The sequence below is a fragment of the Vigna umbellata genome, chromosome 5 (genome assembly GCF_029865625.1).
Source record: "Vigna umbellata cultivar VRB3 chromosome 5, Vumbellata_1.0, whole genome shotgun sequence".
Lineage (NCBI taxonomy): Eukaryota > Viridiplantae > Streptophyta > Magnoliopsida > Fabales > Fabaceae > Vigna > Vigna umbellata.
Genome location: NC_142169.1, coordinates 2,045,572 through 2,069,857, shown reverse-complemented (window position 1 = coordinate 2,069,857; position 24,286 = coordinate 2,045,572). Strand labels below are relative to the sequence as shown.

Here is a 24,286-nt window from a genome sequence, read left to right as displayed (position 1 = left end):
TTTGAAGCTCTCATATATGGAATCTGTTTTTACATCTTTTAATTAAGACTTATGCTTTCTTTCATCATTAGTTAGGGTTTTTCCTCTTTGCTTAATGCTTGCATTGTTTAACTCATTCGATGCATGATTATTGGTTTTGTCGATACGGGCACGTACGGGGAAGTCTAGATCCGGGGAATTTCTCCCAATATGATATTGGTTGTCGTTAAGCTCCTGCACTTATGAACTGATCATTAGGAATGCTAGGAATTGTATGAACTTGTGATTAGGGAGAAGCCTTCTGGAAAGGTACATTAGAGAGTGGCATTAACAATGATGATTTGACTGTTGAATTCCTAAAAATATATGAGAGTGGATAAGATGAAATTGACCCCCAACAACATATTCATATCTATATTTCATTGAAAGTGTTTATCTTTTGCTTTTTGCCATTGATCAAAATTCATGCATACATGTTTATTTTCTGTCTTGCATATTAAACTCCAAATATTTCGTTTGTAAGTCTTAGTTAATCAAGAAACCACATAACTAAACTAGGCCGTGAGTCCTTTGGGAAGAACGATACTTGGTCTAACCAAGTTTATTACTTGAACGATTCGGTCATACTTGCCGATTGAAAACAAGTTTGTGACATCATCAGACTGTGTAACTCTACCGGTGGTAGGTTGAGGTTCTTGCCATGCTCTTGACACTTCAAACACTTCTGTACAAATATCTTGCAGTCCTTTTCTACCGTCGGCCAAAAATAGCCTGCTCTTATCACCTTCGCTCGCAGCGCTCGCTGCCCAGTATCCATTCCGCATGCCCTTTCGTGCAACTCCTTCATAACGTATTCATCTTCCTCCGCGGACACACATTTTAATAAAGGTAAAGAGAACCCTCTCTTGTACAGATCCTCCCCTACCAGTAAGAACCGAGCGACCTTCTTGGCTTCAACCGCTCGGAAATATGCGAGCCACTCTCCTGCTTCTGAATGATTTCTCTGATGTCCTTCCTCCAATCAGGTTTATTCGAAACCTCGTGGACCGACAGGTGATAACAGTTGAAAAACTGTTATTTTCATGCTTAAAATTGATACTAAAATCAACCTTTAACACTTAGAAACTAGCTTGAAATCATGCTTTTGGTCATATTTTTAGAAATAAGAGAGCTGGACAGGTTTATGCTTGATTTCGGTGTTTTTATGCAGGTTTTAAGGTGAATTTGGTGAAAGAAGTGAAGAAGGATAGAGATGGAATCCGAAAAAACATAAAAAAGTGCATAAAGGAGAAGTCGCAACCACCGCTCAGCGGCAGTTTACCACTGAGCGGCACTCTGAAACCCACGTTGGCTCCGCTGAGGGGTGAAAAGGTCGTTGAGGGGAAGAAAGGACTCACGCACTTACCATTGAGCGGTGGTTATGACAAACATATTCATTTCTTATCAATATGAATCATTTCTATATTTAGTTAGAAGTGGGTTGCCTCTATAAGAAGGCAAGGGGCATCTGGTAGAGAGGACAACTTTAGAGTATTCTTTTGTAAAGTTTGGACTTTGACCAGAAGAGGGGGATTAGGCTCCCGTTAGTGATATATGTGTACATAGTTTCAATAGCAATATAGAAACCCATTCCTTTTACAATTTGAGTTGTATTTTGTGTGAGTGCTTGAAGTCAGATAGGTTTCATATCCAGAAACCTATCAGGGGGTGATGATGAGTTACATAGTGATGAATCTCAGGAAGATATTGAAGTTGATAGTGGTGGAGCAAATAATGAGTATAATCATGAAAGTGAAGTTAGAAATAAAGAAACAATGAGTTCACAAGAACACATGATTCAAGGTAGAGAAAGAAGGAGGCCAAGTTGGATGGAAGAATTTGTTACTGGAAAAGGATTGAGTGAAGAAGATGAAGATGAGGTAGCAACCTACATAGTACAAGATGTCACAAGTGAAGATCTAATTCTATTCGAGGAAGCTGTCAAACATAAGAAATGGAGAAATGCTATGAATAATGAAATAAACTCAATTTAAAAGAATAAAAAATGGGAACTAATGGATTTGTTATGTCGAACTAGACCCATTGGAGTCAAATGGATCTACAAGACAAAGTTGAATGAGTATGGGGAAGTTGATAAATATAAGGCAAGATTGGTACCTAAAGGGTATTCTCAACAATATGGAATCGATTTTTCGGAGGTCTGTATTCTTACATGGAAAGTTAAGTGAAAATATTTATATAGAACAACCAAAGAGCTATGTCAAAAAGGGAAAGAAGCACACAAGGATTACAAGTTACACAAAGCCTTGTACGATCGAAAGCAAGCACTAAGGACATGATTTAGCCATATAGAAGCACATTTCATGTCAAGGGACATATAACTTGAGTATTTTCTTACGCCTTTTCTTCCCTTTAAAATTCTAATATTCAAAAATCACATTCTAATATTCTTTTTCTCTTGAAACATGATAACTAACCTACCTTTTTCATCCAACAAAATTGTTGCTAAACTATTATTTCTTTTCATTTAACAAAATCATTTGCAAAAATATTATTGACTTCAATTTTTATAATTAATTAATTTATAAATCACTAAATATAGAAATGGTTCATATTGATAAGAAATGAATATGTTTGTGTCATAATTAATATATATATATATATATGTACACACCAAAATATTATTTGAATTCAATCTAAATGCAAATTGTTATTAATGTTTTTTCTTCTTATAATCACTCTAAACGCAATAGTTATACATTTTCAATCTAACATAATAATTATAAATTTTCATGAAATAATAAACTTAGAAATTTAATTTAATATTAAGTTATGCATTCCCAATTTTATTATTCTTATTATCATTAATGTTATTTCTTGTTTTGAGCTATGAAGATGTTGAAAGACATTATTTTATAGGAAAAAGTTACTTTGACACGGACCCTTAAAAAAACATTCATATGACATGGTGGGTCCCACTATTTTTAACATTTATTAAGAATAAAAGGGTAATTTTGGAAGAAAAAAAATGAATAGTAACGTGTTATTTGAGTGTTTTTGTCACATGGACGTGTCAATGCATCAGTGCCCTATTTTATAAATGAAAGATTGAAAACGATATTTAGCTTTCATGAGGGGTCTTGTTTCTCCGGAAGTGTAAATAACTAAAATTTTATTTTGAAAAAAAAACTAAAATTATATAAATGTGAATTATACACTCAAGTCAGAATTTATCTCCGCAAGTCTAGTCTAAATTAGAAAATCAGAGAGCTTACCTTCTTAATCAATTGTTATTTATAGGGTTTCAAGGAATATCATCCATTAATTTACCTCTTAATGACGATCAATGCCAACCTTAACTGCTCCACAGTGACCGTTACATAATTAATTATGCATTCATTGACATTCAAAGGTTGTCTCCAGCAAACGGCTGGAGAGTTCACGAGTAGTATCCTGGCGTCCGACCGAGAATGTTCGGCTCCATCGCCCCTACGTACCCGGTCGGTCAAATTAACACTTCCATCGTCCTTGGACGATCGGTCTAACCTACTCGGTAGTAACTCAAGCATGTCTTGTCGGTCTAACCTACTCGGTCTAATCATGTCTTCTGATATCGCCGGTGAAGAGGGCAGGGGGTATGCTGACGATAAGGTTAGTACTTCGTCTTCCTCCTCGGGTGTTGTTGCTGGTCGAGGTGCTGTAGCCGCCCATTCAGGGAACTCCTCCGATCTTCTGGCGGATAGTGATGCTCCTGAGGAACTCGTCATTAACGTGGCATCCTCTGGTGCTTGGGACGGTCAGCCTAGAGATTGGCTTGTTGTTCCTGGCTATGATTGGGTTCCCCGTGAGGTTAGGCAAATCTCTTCCTCTTTCTATCATTGTCGTCCATTTAGGGATTTGGCCAGTAGTATTTGTCTGGTAAAGGCTGCTGAGGATGCTAGCCATTTTAAACTAGCCGTTTGCCAAATGACTGAGTGTGTATGCCACGATCGGGGGAATTACCCCACAGACTTCTTCTATGCTTACGCTATCATGTTTAAAGATTTAAAGGTTCTCCTTCCTTTTTCGAATTTTCAAATGAGCGTTCTGAGGGAGCTTAACGTGGCTCCTACCCAACTGCATCTGAACGGTTGGGTGTTTATGCAAGCATTCTCCGCCGTCTGTATCGGCTTAGCCCTATACCCCACTCCTGGGGCTTTCCTCTACTTTTTTCATGTACAGCCTCATCCGACCAAACCTTAGGTTTTCCTTCGCACGATCGGGAATAGACATCTGTTGTCTCTTTTCAACAGTTCGTACAAGGATTTTAAAGGGCACTTCTTTAAGGTCGTGCCTTTGGGCGCTGGGTACCGGAGTTTTTGTTTCTCAGACGGGCGGGCTAAGTTTCCCTTTTGTTGGACCAATAACCCGAAGAAGGTTATTTCCTGGCCCAAGTCACGGATGACACCCGAGGATTTGGACTTAATAAATCAACTAAGTCAGCTGCCCCCCAAGTCCTCTTCTCGCATGTTGATCGGTTTTCTGAACAATAAAAATCTTCCCTCTAATGTGTTCGGTAAGTTATTTTTGACCGCCTTTTGTTGAGCAGCCATTTGGAACTTATCTAAATTTATTTTTGATGTGTAGATTACTTGTCCAAGATGGATCCGGCCAGAAGCAGCACCTTCGCCCGCTTGTTCGCTCAGAGGGGGGGGAGACGTAAGGAAAACAGTAGGAGGGAGCTCATCTCGTGCCCCTAATGTTCAGACTCCCGTTGAAGTGATCGAGGAGACCGACGGGGTTGATGTCCAACCATAGGTCTTAGATATAGAATTTTGTTGCTTTTTTGCCTTTGTACCTTGTAACTTGAATAGATTTATTCTGAATGAAAACATGCTTGTTGAGCATTTATTTCGTATCAGAGGGAGGGAGACGTAAGGAAAACAGTAGGAGGGAGCTCATCTCGCGCCCCAAGTATTGCTGCGATCCCTGCGACGTCTCTACCGGCCCACCAGGCACCACCTCCGCCACCCGCGGCTGAAGTCCAGTTGCCCAAATCCGTTCGGAGCCCATTCTAAAGAAGAAGGGAAAACAGAAAGCCGTTCGGGAATCCTCTGCATCATCCAAGTGTATCAAGAGGGCGCTGCCCGATGGTCCTCCCCTCTCTGGGACGCTGATGACAAATTTATGAACACCGAAAAACGGCACTGATAACAGTTGAAAAACTGTTATTTTCATGCTTAAAATTGATACTAAAAGCAACCTTTATACTTAGAAACTAGCTTCAAATCATGCTTTTCTTCATATTTTCAGAAATAAGAGAGCTGGACAGGTTTATGCTTGATTTCAGTGTCTTTGTGCAGGTTTTAAGGTGAATTTGGTGAAAGAAGTGAAGAAGGAGAGATATGGAATCAGAAAAGACATCAAAAAGTGCAAAAGGAGAAGCCGAAGTCACCGCTCAGCGGCAATTTACCGCTGAGCGGCACTCAGGAGCTCACGGGAGGTCCGCTGAGGGGCAAAATGGCCGCTGAGGGGAAGAAACGTGACACGCACTTACCGCTGAGCGGTATTTTACCGCTGAGCGGCACTTTAATGGGCTTGGACCTAATTTTCTGTAATTTACGAATAATATATAAGCTTTAGGGTTTCCTAGGGTTTGTATCTTTGGCTGGAACGAAGCAAACACTCTCTCTTCCACCCCTTTGAAGGAGGATCTTGGATGCTGAGGCTTCCTCTTCACCTTTTTAGGGTTTTATCTTTCATTCTTTCATTGTAATTCATCTAGGTTCACCGTGAATATGGTGAACTAAACTCTGTATGTTTGTTGGGGAATCAATGTAATCTTTTGAAGCTCTCATATATGGAATCTGTTTTTACATCTTTTAATTAAGACCTATGCTTTCTTTCATCATTAGTTAGGGTTTTTCCTCTTTGCGTAATGCTTGCATTGTTTAACTCATTCGATGCATGATTATTGGTTTTGTCGATACGGGCGCGTACGGGGAAGTCTAGATCCGGGGAAATTCTCCCAATATTATATTGGTTGTCGTTAAGCTCCTGTACTTATGAACTGATCATTAGGAATGCTAGGAATTGTATGAACTCGTGATTAGGGAGAAGCCTTCTTGAAAGGTACTTTAGAGAGTGGCATTAACAATGATGATTTGAATGTTGAATTCCTAAAATATATGAGAGTGGATAAGATGAAATTGACCCCCAACAACATATTCATACATATATTTCATTGAAAGTGTTTATCTTTTGCTTTTTGCCATTGATCAAAACTTCATGCATACATATTTAATTTTCGTCTTTTGCATATAAAATCCAAATATTTCGTCTTTAAGTCTTAGCTAATCAAGAAACCACACAACTAAACTAGGCCGTGAGTCCTTTGGGAAGAACGATACTTGGTCTTACCAAGTTTATTACTTGAGCGATTCGGTCACACTTGCCGATTGAAAAACAAGTTTGTGACATCATAATTTGGTGTTCATAAATTTGTCCATCAAGTTTTTGGTGCCGTTGCCGGGGACTCGTGGTTTAACTGGTTAATTTGTGTGATTATTGATTATCTTTGACTTTAATTTTGAATTTCTGTTTTTATTTTCTGTTTTATTTTTTCGGTTTTTATTTTATTTTATTTTATTTTATTTTATTTTCTGTTTTCTGTTTTTATCTTCTCCTATATCTTTTTGTGCTAACCAAATCTTTTCTAGGGTTTTGTGTTCTTGTGTATGCAGGAGGCAATTCGAACTAGGAGCAAGAAAACAACAGAACCTTTGCTTGAAGGATTAGAAGACAGTAGACGGAGGAGAAGAATCCGAACATCTAGAGAACTTTTCCCTCCTCCGGAAACTCTGTTGCAACCATCACCACAAGGTTCTGTTCATAGGACAGAAAATATGGAGAACAATAATATCAGAAGAACTCCTTCTGATTACACCAATATAGCTGGACCTCAGCACTTTAACAGCATAGCTAGACCAAGAGTCAATGCAGCTAACATGGAGGTCAAACCAGCACTGATCCAACTGGTGAAAAGTAACCAATTTAATGGGTTATCTCATGAAAGCCCATATGAGCACCTTACTACATTCAATGAAATTTGCAACACAGTCAAAATTAATGGGGTGCCAGATGAAGCGATCAAACTTAGTTTGTTTCCTTTCTCATTGGGAGGCAATGCTAAGCTTTGGTTGAATTCTTTCCCAGAAGGAAGTTTCACAGAGTGGGAAGCAGTGGTAACAAAGTTTTTGAACAAGTACTTTCCACAATCAAAGGTGACAAAAGGAAAGCAAGAGATATCTTCATTTAAGCAGGGCATGGAAGAATCACTGGGGCATGCATGGGATAGATACAAAAGTCTGCTAAGAAAAACACCCACGCATGGCTTTGAAGAACAGGAAGTAGTCTTAACTTTCCTTGGAGGTCTTGGTTCACAAACCAAGATGATGCTTGACGCCTCAACAAGAGGAAATATCAAATGGAAAACTCCAGAGGAAGCTATAGAAATCATTGACAACATGGCTACTAGTGATAATGAGCTGTACAGTGAGAGAGGAGCTCCTATGCAACAAAAAGGGGTTCTTCAATTACAAACACATGATGCCTTGCTAGCTCAAAATAAAATTCTAACTCAACAGCTGGAGACTCTGACTAAAACTCTTGCACAATTACCTAAAGAGTTAAAAACTGCTGCACAGGTACAAACCCAGTTGTGCGAATTATGCGGAGGTGACCATATCAATGGTCAATGTGCTTTTCCAGTGGAAGCCGTGGAGGATGTTAATTTCATGGCTAATCAATTTCCATACCGTCAAGGGAATTACAATCAAGGGTGGAAACCACATCCAAGCATTGGTCAAGGACAAACTGGGCAAGCTAATCAATATAATAAGCAGCAGCAGCAACCAACCTTTTGGCAATAGTTATCTATGCTTAATGAAAGATCAACAAGGTTGGAAGAAACTCTTCAGCAATTCATACAGAAAACTGAATCTTCTCAAAAGAGCACTGAAGCTGCTATAAAGAATTTGGAGATTCAAATGGGTCAGATTACCAAGCAATTGGAAGAAAGACCAAATAGAAATTTTGGGGCTAATACTGAGGTTAACCCTAGAGAAGAGTGCAAGGTGGTAAAGAGTGTGAATGAAGAGATAATTGAGTTAGAAGAAGGAGAACCAGAAGAAAGAAGAGAAATAGAGAGCGAAAATATTTTTCCTTTTCCAATAAATCAAGAGAAACAATTGGATTTCACAGAACTATTCAAGATGTTGGATAATGATGCACCTTGGGAGCAGATTCTACAGAAAATCACAGTTTACACAAAATCTGATGAAGCAAAAAAATGTATAACTGTTAAAAAAGAGCCATTCTCTCCTAAAGCATTAGATCCAGGTAGTTTTTCTATCCCTTGTACCATAGGGAAGAAAAAGGTAAAGAATGCTCTCCTTGATTTAGGTTCAAGTGTTAACTTGATACCTTACTCTTTACTGGAGCAAATCGGCAATGTTAAAGTGAAACCTGCAAAGGTTAAAATAGTAATGGCCGATGGATCTTCAAAGGAGCCATGTGGGATTGTAGAGGACATTATAGGTTGTGTTGGCAAACTTCAGTTCTTGGCAGACTTTGTGGTGATGAAGATGGAGACAAAGAAAATACCTATCATACTTGGAAGACCGTTTATGAAAACGGCCAGGGCTATCATTGATGTAAATGAAGGTATAGTGGTGCTCCAGGACAGGGAGGAGAGAGTGGTTATAGACGTCTTCAAAGATGAGACGCAAGCAAAGGAGGAAGAGGCTAGTTATAAAGCTGCATTTCGAGATGCACCCATGACTAGCTGTAAAGATGAAAATCTCAAGGTTGCAGGTAACCATTGTTTGTTGTTTCAGGTACCCAAGGAAGAAGAGACTGGAAGAGGAGAAAAAATTCCTAGTGACTGGGAGAAAAGAAGACTCCAACTTGGCACACCTATAAGAATCAAGAACAAGTTGTGGGTTGTGAAAGGCTTTAAAGAGAAGGAGATGATAGAGATAGAGTCTCCATATTCTAGAAGAACCAAGACAGTTCAGAGGAAACAGCTGAGGAGTTGGTGGAATGACAACATCAACTATAAAGAAGATGGAACTTGAATTTTATTGGGTCAAGCTAATGACGTTAAAAGAGCGCTTGCTGGGAGGCAACCCAGTGGATTTAAAGACTTTTGATTTGGTTTTGTAATTTTTAATTTGTGAACATTATTTTTGTAAATATTTTGTTGGAGATAGCATCTACTGAAGGATGCTAGATGGTTAAGTATCTACTGAAGGATACTAGGGTTGTAACACCTACTGATGGGTGTTGGTAAGAAAATTTTGCACCTACTGAAGGGTGTTGGTGGATTTTGGGTCAGGCTCGTGACATTAAACAAGCGCTACCTGGGAGGCAACCCAGTTGATTGAATATTTCTGTTTGTTTATTTTAGTTAGGGTTTGCATAAGCATTTTAAATATTGAATTGCAGGGAACCAGTGAGGGGCATGTATGGGAGGCACGTAGGTTAAGAAAAGAAGGAGAAGAGCACATCACGAAAGTGCCGTTGAGCGGTACTCTCGCAGATGGGCTTTAGTTTCCCCTTAGCGGGACCCGAGCCCATTAGGGTATTTTTATACCCCAAGTTGCGTTTTAGGTTTTCTATCCAGGCTCTTCTCTGCACAAACACTTCCACATACCTTTTCCAAGGTTTTCCACATCTTTTCATTCTTTCCTCTTGAAAATTTCTCTTCCACTCACTTGCTCACTAGTGTTCCATTCAAGTTTGGGGTTGGAAGAGAGTATCTTAGCTTGGAAGCATTCTTATTGCATCTAGTATCTCCACCCAAGTAAGGAAAATGCATTTTGTTCATTCTAGGATTCTTGAATTCGAATGTGATTGTCAAAGCATGAATATTTAGGGGTTTTGATTTCTATGCATGATTTGATGATATATTTGATGTTTGAACCGATTAAACTGCATGATTATGAACTGGAAAACAGAAAATTGCATTTGGGTGGAGTTAGGACAGCTTTAAAACAAGATTTTCAAAAATCTGCAGAGTTACCGCTGAGGGGTAAATTGCCGCTGAGCGGCACTCTGCCAGATTTGGCTTTTCTGATTTTTTGTGATCTAGAATGTGGCATTGGTGGCGCTGAGGGGAAATTCTGGCCCTCAGCGGTGGTTTAACTTCGAAAGGAGTTGTGTTCTGTGTTTTACTAATGATTAACATCATGTTCTGTGGTTTTGTATTTGTGTTTTGAATGTAGGAATGACATCCTCTTCAGAACCATGGCAACCAAGAGAAAGGAAAAGGTTTAATACCTCTTTTGGTCCCTAGAAAGGGGGCCAAAGTTCAATGTGGTCCCACCTTTTTTTAGAAGTTCAATGTGATCCCATCTTTTGTAAAAAGTGTGCAATCAAGTCCTTTTTGCAAACGGCGTGAAGTTTTTAACGGAGCAGCTGACAGGGTGGACTGAATATCATTACGTGGCTTTGTGTGGGTAATACGTGGCAGAGAGAGGGTGATACGTGGCTGTGAGAGGGTAAATTTGGTAATATTAGTGAGGTTAGGAAATCAGAAGTTAGGGTTTCAGGAGTTTTAGAGAAATTGCTAATTTGGGATACGAATGGCTTCTTCTGAAGGGTGTTCATCGTGTTCGAGAAGTTGGGGCAAAGGATCTTCTGGGTGGTCCCATGGTTGTGGTGTGAGAGGAGGTGGGATAATCCCTACTTGTTACTGTGGTGATGTTGCTGTAACCAAAGTGGCGAGAACTACGAAGAATGCTGGGAGAAATTTCTGGGGTTGTCCACGTTACAAGGTTTGAATTATACCCTTTTGAGTTAAAGTTTTTTTGAATTGATGATGCATTTGTTGATAGAATCCATAACTTGGTGAATAACAGGGTGGATCTGCAATTGGCAGCTCGTGTAACTTTTTCAAGTGGTGTGTTGAAGAGAAAGTTGATGAAAAAGATTGCACAATGGTGAGGAGGATAAGTCAGCTGGAAAAATCAGTGCAGGACTTGCAGAAAATGATGAAGATCTTAGTTGTAGCTTTGTGTGTGTATTGTGGTGTGCCTTGTTCAGGTTCTGTCTAGGTTCATTTAGTTAGATTGTAAGGTGTAAGATGAATTATGCAATTCAATGTATTACGTATTGACTATTTTAATGAGTAAATTTTAGTGATTAATGTTGAAATCAGTCCCCCTGATGTTTTAACAATGTTGAAATCAGTCCCTTGATGTTTTAAAAATGTTGAAATGAGTCCCCCATTTGCTTTAAAACTGTTCACCAAGGTCACCAAATAATGCATATGATGCTGAATATTGGCACATAAAACAAATACATAAAACAAATACATAAAACAAGTACATAAAACAAATACATAAAAGCAGTTTCATTCATTACGACACATAAAAGAAATACAGAAAATCAGTTCAGTAAGTACGTTAAGTATGTATTACACCACCATGTAAGAAATAGTACATATTACACCACCACAAAATTTAAATATCTAATAACCCAATTCTTCTGACTTTGCATCTAAGTACGTTTTCTTCTGACTTTGCATTTTGTTGGCCGGGATGATTGGGGACTTGATGGCTGTGATGGTTCAGGGGTTGGTGAACTTGGAGGTGGCTGTGATGGTTGTGTTGTTTCTGCTGGCTGGGGCTTTAAAGGGCAGTTACTCTTGTTGTGCCCCATGTTACGACAAAGACTACATTTTTTCTTATGGCCACCAACACGCATTTGAGTCTGATCTTTAGTTAGCTCCCATGCTTCCAACCTCCTTTTTTTCTTTGGCCTCCCAGGCATCTTCCTGATTAGTGGTGGTAGTACATCATTGAAATTTGTCTTTTCCCATAGTAGGTGGCCATTGAGTGGAAAAATGATGGACGCATAGACCTCTTCATAGGTGGATCTTGTGAACACATTGGGGACAAAAGTCTGTGGATCAACGTTGGAGAAGTTCATTGCTGCAATTGCATGACAGCATGGAATGGCACTAATCATCCACTTTCTGCAGCTACACTCCTTTGTGTCCAGGTCCAGTGTGAACTTGTTCCCAACTGAAGAAGTATGCCTAACCTCAAAAATCTTTCGTGCAGACCAGCTGAAACAAATGAAGCACATCAACAATGTAGATAAATAACTTGTATATAAAATAAATGGAGTTATATTACCTTGGCACCCAATATCTTGACAGATTACATTCCTTCTCAAGTCTCTTCTTTATCTTTGGGCATATTGTGAACTCCATAGATGCCACCTTGGTTCTATTGGTGGCCCACCTTTTCATGAGATAAACTCTGATATCCTCCATCATGGTTATAATAGGTTTTCCTCTTGAATGAATAAGAACACTGTTGAAAGCTTCACTGATGTTGTTATCTAGTGTATCAGTCATTGCTTGACCTGTGAAGCAAGATCTTGACCAAAACCTGTTGCACACTCAAATGGGTTACAATGCATCAGGGACAGTAAATTGTATGTAATGGCTAATGGGTTACCTCGGGGGAATGGCTATGAGGTATTTATATGCTTTGATAACAGTTGAAAAACTGTTATTTTCATGCTTAAAAGTGATACTAAAAGCAACCTTTAGACTTAGAAACTAGCTTGAAATCATGCATTTTGTTTATATTTTCAGAAATAAGAGAGCTGGACAGGTTTATGCTTGATTTGAGTGTTTTTGTGCAGGTTTTAAGGTGAATTTGGTGAAAGAAGTAAAGAATGAGAGAGAGGACATTAGAAAAGACAAGGAAGAGTGCAAAAAGAGAAGTCGAAGGCACCGCTCAGCGGCAAACTACCGCTGAGCGGCACTCAAGAGGTGGCGTTGGAACCGCTGAGGGGCAAATGGCCGCTGAGGGGAAGAAAGAAGACGCGTAACCACCGCTGAGCGGTAAATGGCGCTGAGCGGCACTTTTTGGGCTTGGGCTTTTGTAATCTTTTGTAACTCTAGATTAGTATATAAGGGCTTGCACGTCCTTTAGTTAGGGATCTTTGGCAGAAACGAGGCAAACACTCTCTCTTTCACCCCTTTGAAGGAGGATCTTGGATGCTCAGGCTACCTCTTCACCTTTATTGGGTTTATTCTTTCATACTTTCATTGTTATTCATCTAGGTTCACCATGAATATGGTGAACTAAACCTTGTATGTTTGTTGGGGAATCAATGTAATCTCTTGAAGCTCTCATATATGGATTTGTTGAATACATCTTTGAATTAAGACATATGCTTTCCTTTCATCATTAGTTAGGGTTTTTCCTCTTTGCTCAATGCTTGCATTGTTTAACTCATTCTAATGCATGATTATTGGTTTTGTTGATACGGACACGTACGGGGAAATCTAGATCCGGGGAATTTCTCCCAATATTTTACTGACAACATTATATTGGTTGCCTTAAGCTCCTGCACTCATGAACTAATCATTAGGAATGCTAGGAATTGTATGAACTATTTGATTAGGGAGAAGCCATCTAGAATGGTACATTAGAGAGTGGCATTAACAATGATGATTTGAAAGAGGAATTCCTAAAATATATGAGAGTGGATGAGATGAAATTGACCCCCAACAACATATTCATTCATTTAATCCATTGACAGTGTTTATCTTATGTCTTTGCCATTGATCAATTCATGCATACATGTTTATTTTCGTCTTGCATATTAAAATTTCAATCATTGTTTTCTTAAGTCTTAGCTAATCAAGAAATCACATAACTAAACTAGGCCGTGAGTCCTTTGGGAAGAACGATACTTGGTCTTACCAAGTTTTATTACTTGAACGATTCGGTCATACTTGCCGATTGTGAAACAAGTTTGTGACATCATATTTTGGTGCTTACAAATTTGTCCATCAAGTTTTTGGCGCCGTTGCCGGGGACTCGTGGTTTAACTGGTTAATTTGTGTGATTATTGATTACCTTTGACTTTAATTTTGAATTTCTGTTTTTATTTTTTTTCTGTTTTTATTTTTTATCTTTTTAAATTTGATTTTTTTCTTTTAGGTTAGATTTTATTTTTATCTTTTTAGATTAGATTTTATTTTTATCTTTTTAGATTAGATTTTATTTTATTTTATTTTCGAATTTTTATTTTATTTTTCTGTTTTCTGTTTTTCTGTTTTCTGTTTTTTATTTTTAGGTTAGATTTTATTAGATTTTATTTTTATCTTTTAGGTTAGGTTAGATTTTATTAGATTTTATTCTATCTTGTAGGTTAGGTTAGATTTTATTATATTTTATCTTTTAGATTAGATTTTATTTTTTAGATTAGGTTTTATTTCATTTTATCTTCTAAATCTTCTATCTTCTAAATCTTTTTATCTTTTGAATCTCTATCTTCTCCTATATTTTTTTGCGCTAACAAATCTTTTCTAGGGTTTTGTTTTCTTGTGTATGCAGGAAGGTCAAACCAGCACTAGTTCAATAGCACAAGGAGTATGGAGAATAATAATGCTAGAAGAACTCTTGCAGATTATACTAATCTTGCTGGACCTCAACACTTTAACAGCATAGCTCGACCTAGAGTCAATGCAACCAACATGGAGGTCAAACCAGCATTAATTCAACTGGTAAAGAGTAATCAATTTACTGGGTTATCACATGAAAGCCCATATGAGCACCTTACAACATTTAATGAGATCTGCAACACGGTCAAGATCAATGGGGTGCCAGACGAAGCTATCAAACTTAGCTTGTTTCCTTTCTCATTGGGAGGCAATGCTAAGCTTTGGTTGAACTCTTTTCCAGCAGAAAGTTTCACAGAGTGGGAAGCAGTGGTTACAAAGTTTTTAAACAAATACTTCCCACAATCTAAGGTGACTAAGGGAAAGCAAGAGATATCTTCATTCAAGCAGGGCATGGAAGAATCACTTGGACATGCATGGGACAGATACAAAGGATTGTTACGTAAAACTCCTATGCATGGTTTCAGAGAAGAAGAAGTAGTCCTAACTTTCCTTGGAGGGCTTGGTTCACAAACCAAGATGATACTGAATGCTTCAGCCGGAGGCAATATCAAATGGAAGACTCCAGAGGAAGCAACTGAAATTATTGAAAATATGGCTACTAGTGACAACGAACTCAATATTGAAAAAGGAGACCTTCATCAGAGGGAGTTGTTACCATTACATGATGCTCTGCTAGAACAAAATAAAACTCTCTTTCAACAGCTTGAGGAAGTAACTATGAAACTTTCTCGAATACCACAGGGAATACAACAGGTCTCAATGGTTCAAGAACAACAAAAATGGCAGATGCAAGTTACTCCAGTTGAGAAAACAACAAAGCTTGAAGAGACTTTCCAGAGATTCTTGAAGACAAATGCGTCTTATTGTCATAATGTGGATGTTGCATTTAAAAAAATGGAGGTTCATGTTGAGAGAATAGTTGACGAAATTAAACAGGATAATCTTGGAAAGGAGTGCAAAACTGTTGTGACTAGAAGTGGTAGAGTGTTAGAGGAGAGACAAAAAGAGAGAGAGGAGAAAGAAAATGAGAGTGAGAGTGAAACATGTGAGAGAGAGAAAAAGAAAAAAGAAGAAGAGGAGAGGAGAGAAAAAAATGAGAGAGAAGAGAGACAGAAAGAAAAAGAGTATGAAAAGCCACTTCCTTATCCAAAGAGTTATTCAAGGAAGGAGAAAGAAAAGCAGTTGGAAAGATTCATGGAATTGTTTAAGAAGTTGGAGATCACTATACCATTCTCTGAAGCATTACAACAGATGCCAGCATATGCAAAATTTTTGAAGGAACTTCTCACAAAGAAACACAAGTACATTGAGAAGGAAACTATCAATATACAGGGAAATTGCAGTGCAATCATACAGAAACTACCTCCTAAACTTAAAGACCCAGGAAGCTTCACCATTCCATGTACCATAGGAGATGTGAAAGTTGGAAGAGCATTGATTGATTTGGGAGCTAGCATTAATCTAATGCCGCTATCCATGTGCAGAACAATTCAGGGGTTGGAAATTAAACCAACCAGAATGGCTCTTCAATTGGCAGACAGGTCTCTTAAATATCCATATGGAGTGGTTGAAGATGTTCTAGTGAAGGTTGACAAATTTGTATTCCCAGTAGATTTCATTGTGATGGAGATGGAAGGAGCTAGTGATGTTCCTCTTATTCTGGGGAGACCTTTTATGAAGACTGCTAGAGTTTTGATTGATGTGGAGAATGGTAAGCTTAAACTGAGAGTCGATGATGAGGAAGTTACTTTTGATGTATCCAAGGCCATGACGTATCCAAATGATGATAAAGCATGCTTTCAATTTGATGAACTTGATGAAGTTTGTATGGTTCAAGAAAGAATGGTGCGTAATATTTCACCATTGGAAAAAACGCTCATTGATGCATGTGAAGATTTGGATGAAGAAGAAGAGAAATTGATCGATGAATGTCTGATGGACTTGGAAACATTGAAAAAGGGTCCAGAGGAAGATCCAATATTTGAAACAATTGATAAGGAAGAAACAATCAAAGTACAGTCGCCAGAATTGAAAAGATTGCCATCACATTTGAAATATGTGTTTCTAGAAGAGGGTGGAACAAAGCCAGTCATCATCAACAACTCTTTATCTTTACAAGAAGAAGAGCAGTTGATAGAAATTCTGAAAGCCAACAAAGAAGCAATTGGGTGGTCAATATCAGATCTCAAAGGTATTAGTCCAACTTATTGTATGCACAGGATTTTTATGGAAGAAGACTATAAACCAAGTGCTCAACCGCAGAGAAGGTTAAATCCTGTTATGAAGGAGGTAGTCAGAAAAGAAGTGTTGAAACTGCTAGAAGCTGGTATCATCTATCCAATCTCTGACAGTGAATGGGTGAGTCCAGTACAGGTGGTACCAAAGAAAGGAGGGATGACAGTAATTTATAATGATAGGAATGAACTTATTCCTACTCGGACAGTTACTGGCTGGCGCATGTGCATTGATTACAGGAAGCTGAATAAAGCTACCAGGAAAGATCATTTTCCTCTTCCCTTCATGGATCAGATGCTAGAAAGGTTATCAGGGCAGGCTTTCTATTGTTTTCTGGATGGATATTCTGGATATAATCAAATTGTGGTAGATCCAAAAGACCAGGAGAAGACGGCTTTTACTTGTCCTTTTGGTATCTTTGCATATAGAAAGATGCCTTTTGGATTATGTAATGCTCCAGCTACGTTTCAGAGGTGTATGCAGGCAATCTTTTCTGATCTTTTAGAAAAATGCATTGAAGTATTCATGGATGACTTCTCAGTTTTTGGAAATTCTTTCCAAAGATGTTTAGCTAATTTGAACACTGTCCTCAAAAGATGTGTTCAGACAAATCTGGTTCTGAATTGGGAGAAATGTCATTTCATGGTAACTGAAGGGATTGTACTGGGGCATAAAATCTCTGCTAAAGGAATTGAGGTGGATAAAGCCAAAGTAGAAGTCATTGAGAAACTGCCTCCCCCAACAGATGTAAGGGGGATTAGGAGTTTTCTTGGTCATGCTGGGTTCTATAGAAGATTCATCAAAGATTTCTCAAAAATTGCTAAACCATTGAGTAATCTTTTGATGAAGGATGCGCCTTTTGTGATGAACGAAGATTGTCTGAAAGCTTTTGATATATTGAAGAAGAAGCTAGTGTCAGCTCCAGTAATTGTAGCACCAGATTGGAATCAAAATTTTGAATTAATGTGTGATGCAAGTGATTATGCATTGGGAGTTGTTCTCGGCCAAAGGAAGGAACAAAAGTTTCATCCAATCTATTATGCTAGTAAGGTGTTGAATGATGCCCAATTGAATTATGCTACTACAGAGAAAGAGTTTCTTGCCATTGTATATGCTCTAGAGAAATTTAGACCCTATCTTATTGGGTCTAAGGTGATTGTCTATACAGATCATGCAGCTATCAAATATTTGTTGACAAAACCAGATTCTAAGCCACGTCTGATTAGATGGGTACTACTATTACAAGAATTTGATGTAGAAATCCGTGATAAGAAAGGAAGTGAGAACTTAATTGCTGATCATTTGTCACGGTTAGTCAACAATGAGGTCACTAGCAAGGAGTCTGCAATCTGGGAATCTTTTTCAGATGAATCACTCATGTATATTCAGCAGAGGCCCTGGTTTGCTGATATGGCCAATTTCAAAGCTGCAAGAGTCATGCCAGAAGATTTAACTTGGCAACAGAGAAAGAAATTTCTACATGATGCCAAGCAGTTTGTTTGGGATGATCCATATTTGTTCAAAATTGGAGCGGATAATCTTCTAAGGAGATGTGTTACAAATGAAGAAGCAGAAGGAATTCTCTGGCATTGTCATGATTCACCTTATGGAGGACATTTTAATGGAGAAAGAACAGCAGCAAAAGTCCTTCAATCAGGATTCTATTGGCCAACTTTATTTAAGGATGCTCATAATCATGCTAGGAATTGTGACAAATGTCAAAGAGCAGGGACAATCACTAAACGTCATGAGATGCCTTTACAAGGTATTTTAGAGGTTGAGGTCTTTGATTGTTGGGGTATTGACTTTGTTGGACCCTTCCCTCCATCTTTCAACAATGAATATATTCTGGTAGCAGTGGATTATGTGAGTAAATGGGTGGAAGCATTGGCTTGTCCTAAAAATGATGCTAGCACGGTAATTAAATTCCTGAAGAGGCAGATATTCTCACGTTTTGGCACTCCAAGAGTGTTGATCAGTGATGGAGGATCTCATTTTTGCAATTATCAGCTAGAGAAAGTACTCAAACACTATGGAGTAAAGCATAAGGTAGCTGCACCTTATCATCCACAAACCAATGGCCAAGCTGAGGTGTCTAACAGGGAGATAAAAAGAATCCTGGAAAAGACTGTGACTTCATCCAGAAAGGATTGGTCTCTCAAATTGGATGATGCTCTTTGGGCTTATAGGACAGCAATGAAGACGTCTATGGGATTATCACCATTTCAACTAGTCTATGGGAAAGCATGCCATTTGCCAGTTGAACTGGAGCATAGAGCATTATGGGCTTTGAAATTCTTGAATTTTGATCCTTATGACACTCACTGCACCCGCAGACGGCAGATTTTGGAGCTTGAAGAAATGCGCTTACATGCATATGATTCATCTAAGGCTTACAAAGACAAAATAAAATTTTATCATGACAGGAAGTTGGTGAATAGAGTTTTCAATCCAGGACAACAGGTATTATTGTTCAATTCAAGATTGAAGATATTTCCTGGGAAACTGAAGTCAAAATGGACAGGACCATTTGTGATAAAAGAAGTGCATCCGCATGGAGCAATTGAAATCTTTAATCCATCTGATGATCCGCAGAAAAGTTGGGTGGTAAATGGTCAACGTCTCAAGCCCTATCTAGGGGGAGAGGTGCAACAATTGTCCACCATGATGTTGTTGGTGGATCCTTGAAAGTTTGGGTCAGGCTCGGGACGTTAAACAAGCGCTTACTGGGAGGCAACCCAGTACTTTGTAAGTTGTTTTTGTTTTTAGATTAGGGTTTGATGTACTCTATTGAACACCTGGTTTCTTATGATGGTTTGCTATTAACTGTGATTATGTGATAAGTAATGCTTGATGATGCTTATTGATTGATTGATGTTGAGATGATGTGCACATTAAAATGCTTATACAGGTGATTCACAAGCTTTGTGAACAAATGCATAATATCATGATTGTGATTGTGAAATTAAGCAGGATGTGCATGTCAAATGTGAATGAGCTTATATGTGAGGTTTTGAGCTCCAGAGTTATTATTGTTGAATGCTATTACTTTGAAAGCATGAATGACTTTGCCCAGGTTTTCTATGATTGAATCAATTGCTTGTTTTGCATCATATGATCAAAGGCCGTGTTTTTGAAACCCTTTTTATTGGCCAAATTCATAAAGTTAGCCTTCTAAAAGAGAACACATTGTGTTCTATCCTTTGAACCCTTAGCCTTAAATATACACTGAACACCCTTGATTGAAAATCTTTACCTTGAGTTAAGTAGAAGATCTTGTGTGGTATTGTTAAATGTTCAAGTTTGGGGTTATTGGGGAAACATGAAAAAGAAAAAAACATTGAGCTAACAGCTAAAAAGTAAGAATATGCAAAGAAAAGAAAAGAAAAAGAAGCAAAGCTCAATGCAAATGCAAAAGCAAAGGCAAAAGAAAGTTGGGAATGAATAAGAAGATTGTGTTGTTATGATTCTCTTAACTCAAGGATTTTGTGATCCAGAAAAACCAATTTTCTTGTTAGCCCAGCCACATTATAAGCCATTGAAAAGTCCTTGTGATGATGCATGCTTGTGAATGTATTTGATTGTGGTTAAATGAAAGGCAAAGTTGATTCATGTGACATTGTGATAGTGGAGTGAATGAGTGAAACACTTTACCTCTTATACACTTGTGTGTTGAGTGAAACACTTTACCTAGTGAGGAAAGATTCCATAAGCACATGAACATCCATGCTTAATTGATTGATCATTCATGAAAAATAGCATTTGTTGGAACTTAAATGACTTTGTGAACACTAAAGCATGTGCACATCTTGAATTAACTCTTGGTCATAAGTTTGAGTGAAGTTATTACTTATCTTGAAAAGAGGATTTTGAATGAGTGAACCATCATATGAATTGGTTGGAGATGGAGTTACATTTTGTTTGCTTGAGGACAAGCAAAGTTCTAAGTTTGGGGTTGTGATAACAGTTGAAAAACTGTTATTTTCATGCTTAAAAGTGATACTAAAAGCAACCTTTAGACTTAGAAACTAGCTTGAAATCATGCATTTTGTTTATATTTTCAGAAATAAGAGAGCTGGACAGGTTTATGCTTGATTTGAGTGTTTTTGTGCAGGTTTTAAGGTGAATTTGGTGAAAGAAGTAAAGAATGAGAGAGAGGACATTAGAAAAGACAAGGAAGAGTGCAAAAAGAGAAGTCGAAGGCACCGCTCAGCGGCAAACTACCGCTGAGCGGCACTCAAGAGGTGGCGTTGGAACCGCTGAGGGGCAAATGGCCGCTGAGGGGAAGAAAGAAGACGCGTAACCACCGCTGAGCGGTAAATGGCGCTGAGCGGCACTTTTTGGGCTTGGGCTTTTGTAATCTTTTGTAACTCTAGATTAGTATATAAGGGCTTGCACGTCCTTTAGTTAGGGATCTTTGGCAGAAACGAGGCAAACACTCTCTCTTTCACCCCTTTGAAGGAGGATCTTGGATGCTCAGGCTACCTCTTCACCTTTATTGGGTTTATTCTTTCATACTTTCATTGTTATTCATCTAGGTTCACCATGAATATGGTGAACTAAACCTTGTATGTTTGTTGGGGAATCAATGTAATCTCTTGAAGCTCTCATATATGGATTTGTTGAATACATCTTTGAATTAAGACATATGCTTTCCTTTCATCATTAGTTAGGGTTTTTCCTCTTTGCTCAATGCTTGCATTGTTTAACTCATTCTAATGCATGATTATTGGTTTTGTTGATACGGACACGTACGGGGAAATCTAGATCCGGGGAATTTCTCCCAATATTTTACTGACAACATTATATTGGTTGCCTTAAGCTCCTGCACTCATGAACTAATCATTAGGAATGCTAGGAATTGTATGAACTATTTGATTAGGGAGAAGCCATCTAGAATGGTACATTAGAGAGTGGCATTAACAATGATGATTTGAAAGAGGAATTCCTAAAATATATGAGAGTGGATGAGATGAAATTGACCCCCAACAACATATTCATTCATTTAATCCATTGACAGTGTTTATCTTATGTCTTTGCCATTGATCAATTCATGCATACATGTTTATTTTCGTCTTGCATATTAAAATTTCAATCATTGTTTTCTTAAGTCTTAGCTAATCAAGAAATCACATAACTAAACTAGGCCGTGAGTCCTTTGGGAAGAACGATACTTGGTCTTACCAAGTTTTATTACTTGAACGATTCGGTCATACTTGCCGATTGTGAAACAAGTTTGTGACATCATATTTTGGTGCTTACAAATTTGTCCATCATGCTTCAATATTGACTTCTTTAATTTTCAGCATCTCTCTCTCCCAAGCCTGTGGATATGTGCTTGTGGCAGCTGTCCACATCAGGTTTTTTAAAATTTGACCACCAAACCTTTTTCTAAAGTTTGCATACAGGTGCCTTATACAGAATCTTTGTTCTGCCCCAGGAAGAAGCTCTTGGATAACTGGGACCAACCCCTGCACAAATAATTTTAGTCATAAAACAAGATCCTTTAACAAAGCATTAACTAAAATTGAATATAAGGTGTATATTTACCTTCTGCTGGTCTGACATCCACGTGCACCCCCCACATACTTCACTACCCCCGAGGTCTTCAATTAATAATTGCAAGAACCATGTCCAGCTGTCTTTGTTCTCCACTTCTACTACTGCATAGGCAAGTGGTAGCATTTGATCGTTTGGGTCCCTACCAACAGCAGTGAGAAGCTCTCCCTTGTAATAACATTTCAAAAAACATCCGTCTAAACATATTATGGGCCTACAACTTTTGAAGCTGTCTTTACAAGCTTTCAGACAAACATACATTCTTTGGAAGATTGTATCACCATTATGCGAGTCAACTTTAATCTGCACTGTTGAACCTGGGTTACACCTCAACAACTCATGTCCATAGTCGTATATCCTTTTATACTGTTCTTTGAAATCTCCTTCAAGCTGTCTTGTGGCAATTAACTTTGCCCTTCGTGCCTTGGATATTGACACATTTGTATTCCATTTTCTTAATGCTTTAGTACGAATATCATTCACCTTTAAGTTAGGATTGTCAACTAAAGACCTATCTATTTCTTCACCCAACCACTGAGCATTCATTAGTTTGATGTTAAGTTGCCTACTACAACCGTGAGTATCAATTATCTTCCTTAATTGCCAAATTTTGCGTGATGGCAAGTACCCACAGTAAGCTACCCATGGGCACTTCCCTTGGCCACCCATGCAGCGCACCCTCACCCTACGCTTATCATTCTTCACAAATTTTAGATCCCTCCCAGCATGAACAGCATACCTTCTAATAGCATCCTTAAACTCTTCCTTCCCACTGAAAATGGTGCCCACTTCCCACTTGTAATCTGCCATGGACTTCTGTTTTGTATATTTTGAGAAACCACCCATACATAGTCTATCCTCGTTGTAATCCTCCTCACTTGAACTGTTTTCAGGAGTTACAAGCATATCAGACTCCCAATCATCATCTGACAAACCCTTGCATTGTTGTTGGGTTTCTTCATCATTGTCTGCATCCACATACTCATCACCACTGAGATCATCCATTCCAGGTTCATCATCACTGTCCCCTCCATCCTCAATGTTTTCTTCCAATTCTTGTTCACTATGAACCTCCCCTCCATCCTCAATGTCTGCTTCCAATTCTTGTGCAGTATGAACCTCCCCTCCATCCTCAATGTCAACTTCCACTTCTTGTTCAGTAGGAACCTCCCCTCCATCCTCAATGTCAACTTCCACTTCTTGTTCAGTAGGAACCTCCCCTCCATCCTCAATGTCAACTTCCACCTCTTGTTCAGTACGAACCTCCCCTCCCTCCTCAATGTCCACTTCCAATTCTTCTTCACTTTCAACCTCCCTTCCATCCTCCCTTCCATCCTCAATGTGCACTTCCACTAATCCCTCATTCTCAACCTCAACATCTTCTGCATCCTCCTTGTCTTCCTCCCAGACATTTTCATTCTCACCATCCTCCTTGTCACCCTCAAGATGTGCTTCTCCTCCAACGTCACTACCCTCACCACTGTCTGCTGGACCTTCACATAGGTACAAAATCTCATTGTCATCATTTTCTACAATAGCTGGTTCGTCCACCCCATGCACAACATACAGGTTCACTTTCCCCAAATAATTAGCCACCTTCATCATGTTCATGGCTCCTTTATCATCATCAAGCTTATGTAAAACATGTTGGATATTGTAATATAATTCTTTTACTTCCATGTAACCCAGATCTTTAAGTGAACCTAATACTCCAAAATAACACCATTTATCGGGATCTACGTCCCAATAAACTATCTCCCCACCCATATACTTAAAGGGGACTTCTTTGATCAAGGTCCCACCGTGATGGACCACAACCTGAAACATGTCATCACCCATCCCTACCCCAACCCTGCAAATGCAAACGGGGACCACTAATTTAAGTTAAACTAATATCTATGGGACCACTATGAACCATCAAAACAAGACAACTTTTCACCCCTACTTAATCCCCCTATAAAGCGACAACAGTGATAACATATACAACAAATACATATCATAAACCCTAACCTGATTTGCGGTTTCCAATTTGAGCTTCAG

At 38.5% G+C, this 24,286-nt stretch overlaps 1 protein-coding gene across 1 annotated transcript; it reads right to left on the bottom strand.

Annotated features, from left to right (window-relative positions):
- Positions 1-11,520: 11,520 nt before the first annotated feature.
- On the bottom strand, positions 11,521-22,044 carry LOC148197508 (uncharacterized). Its single transcript, XM_088115392.1, has 4 exons — positions 21,969-22,044; positions 12,489-12,522; positions 12,162-12,419; positions 11,521-12,091 (listed from the first exon to the last, which is right to left on the bottom strand). Exons 1-4 carry the CDS (start codon positions 22,042-22,044, stop codon positions 11,521-11,523), a joined length of 939 nt encoding a protein of 312 aa, XP_087971518.1.
- Between the last annotated feature and the right edge of the window lie 2,242 nt (positions 22,045-24,286).

Excerpts from the sequence above, each read along its gene's own strand:
- LOC148197508 (XM_088115392.1), bottom strand. The coding sequence starts at position 22,044 with ATGTGGACAGCTGCCACAAGCACATATCCACAGGCTTGGGAGAGAGAG. Across the intron at positions 12,523-21,968 it reads AATTAAAGAAGTCAATATTG|AAGCATATAAATACCTCATA; the intron begins AAGCATGATGGA and ends CAACTGTTATCA. Across the intron at positions 12,092-12,161 it reads TCAAGATATTGGGTGCCAAG|CTGGTCTGCACGAAAGATTT; the intron begins GTAATATAACTC and ends CATTTGTTTCAG.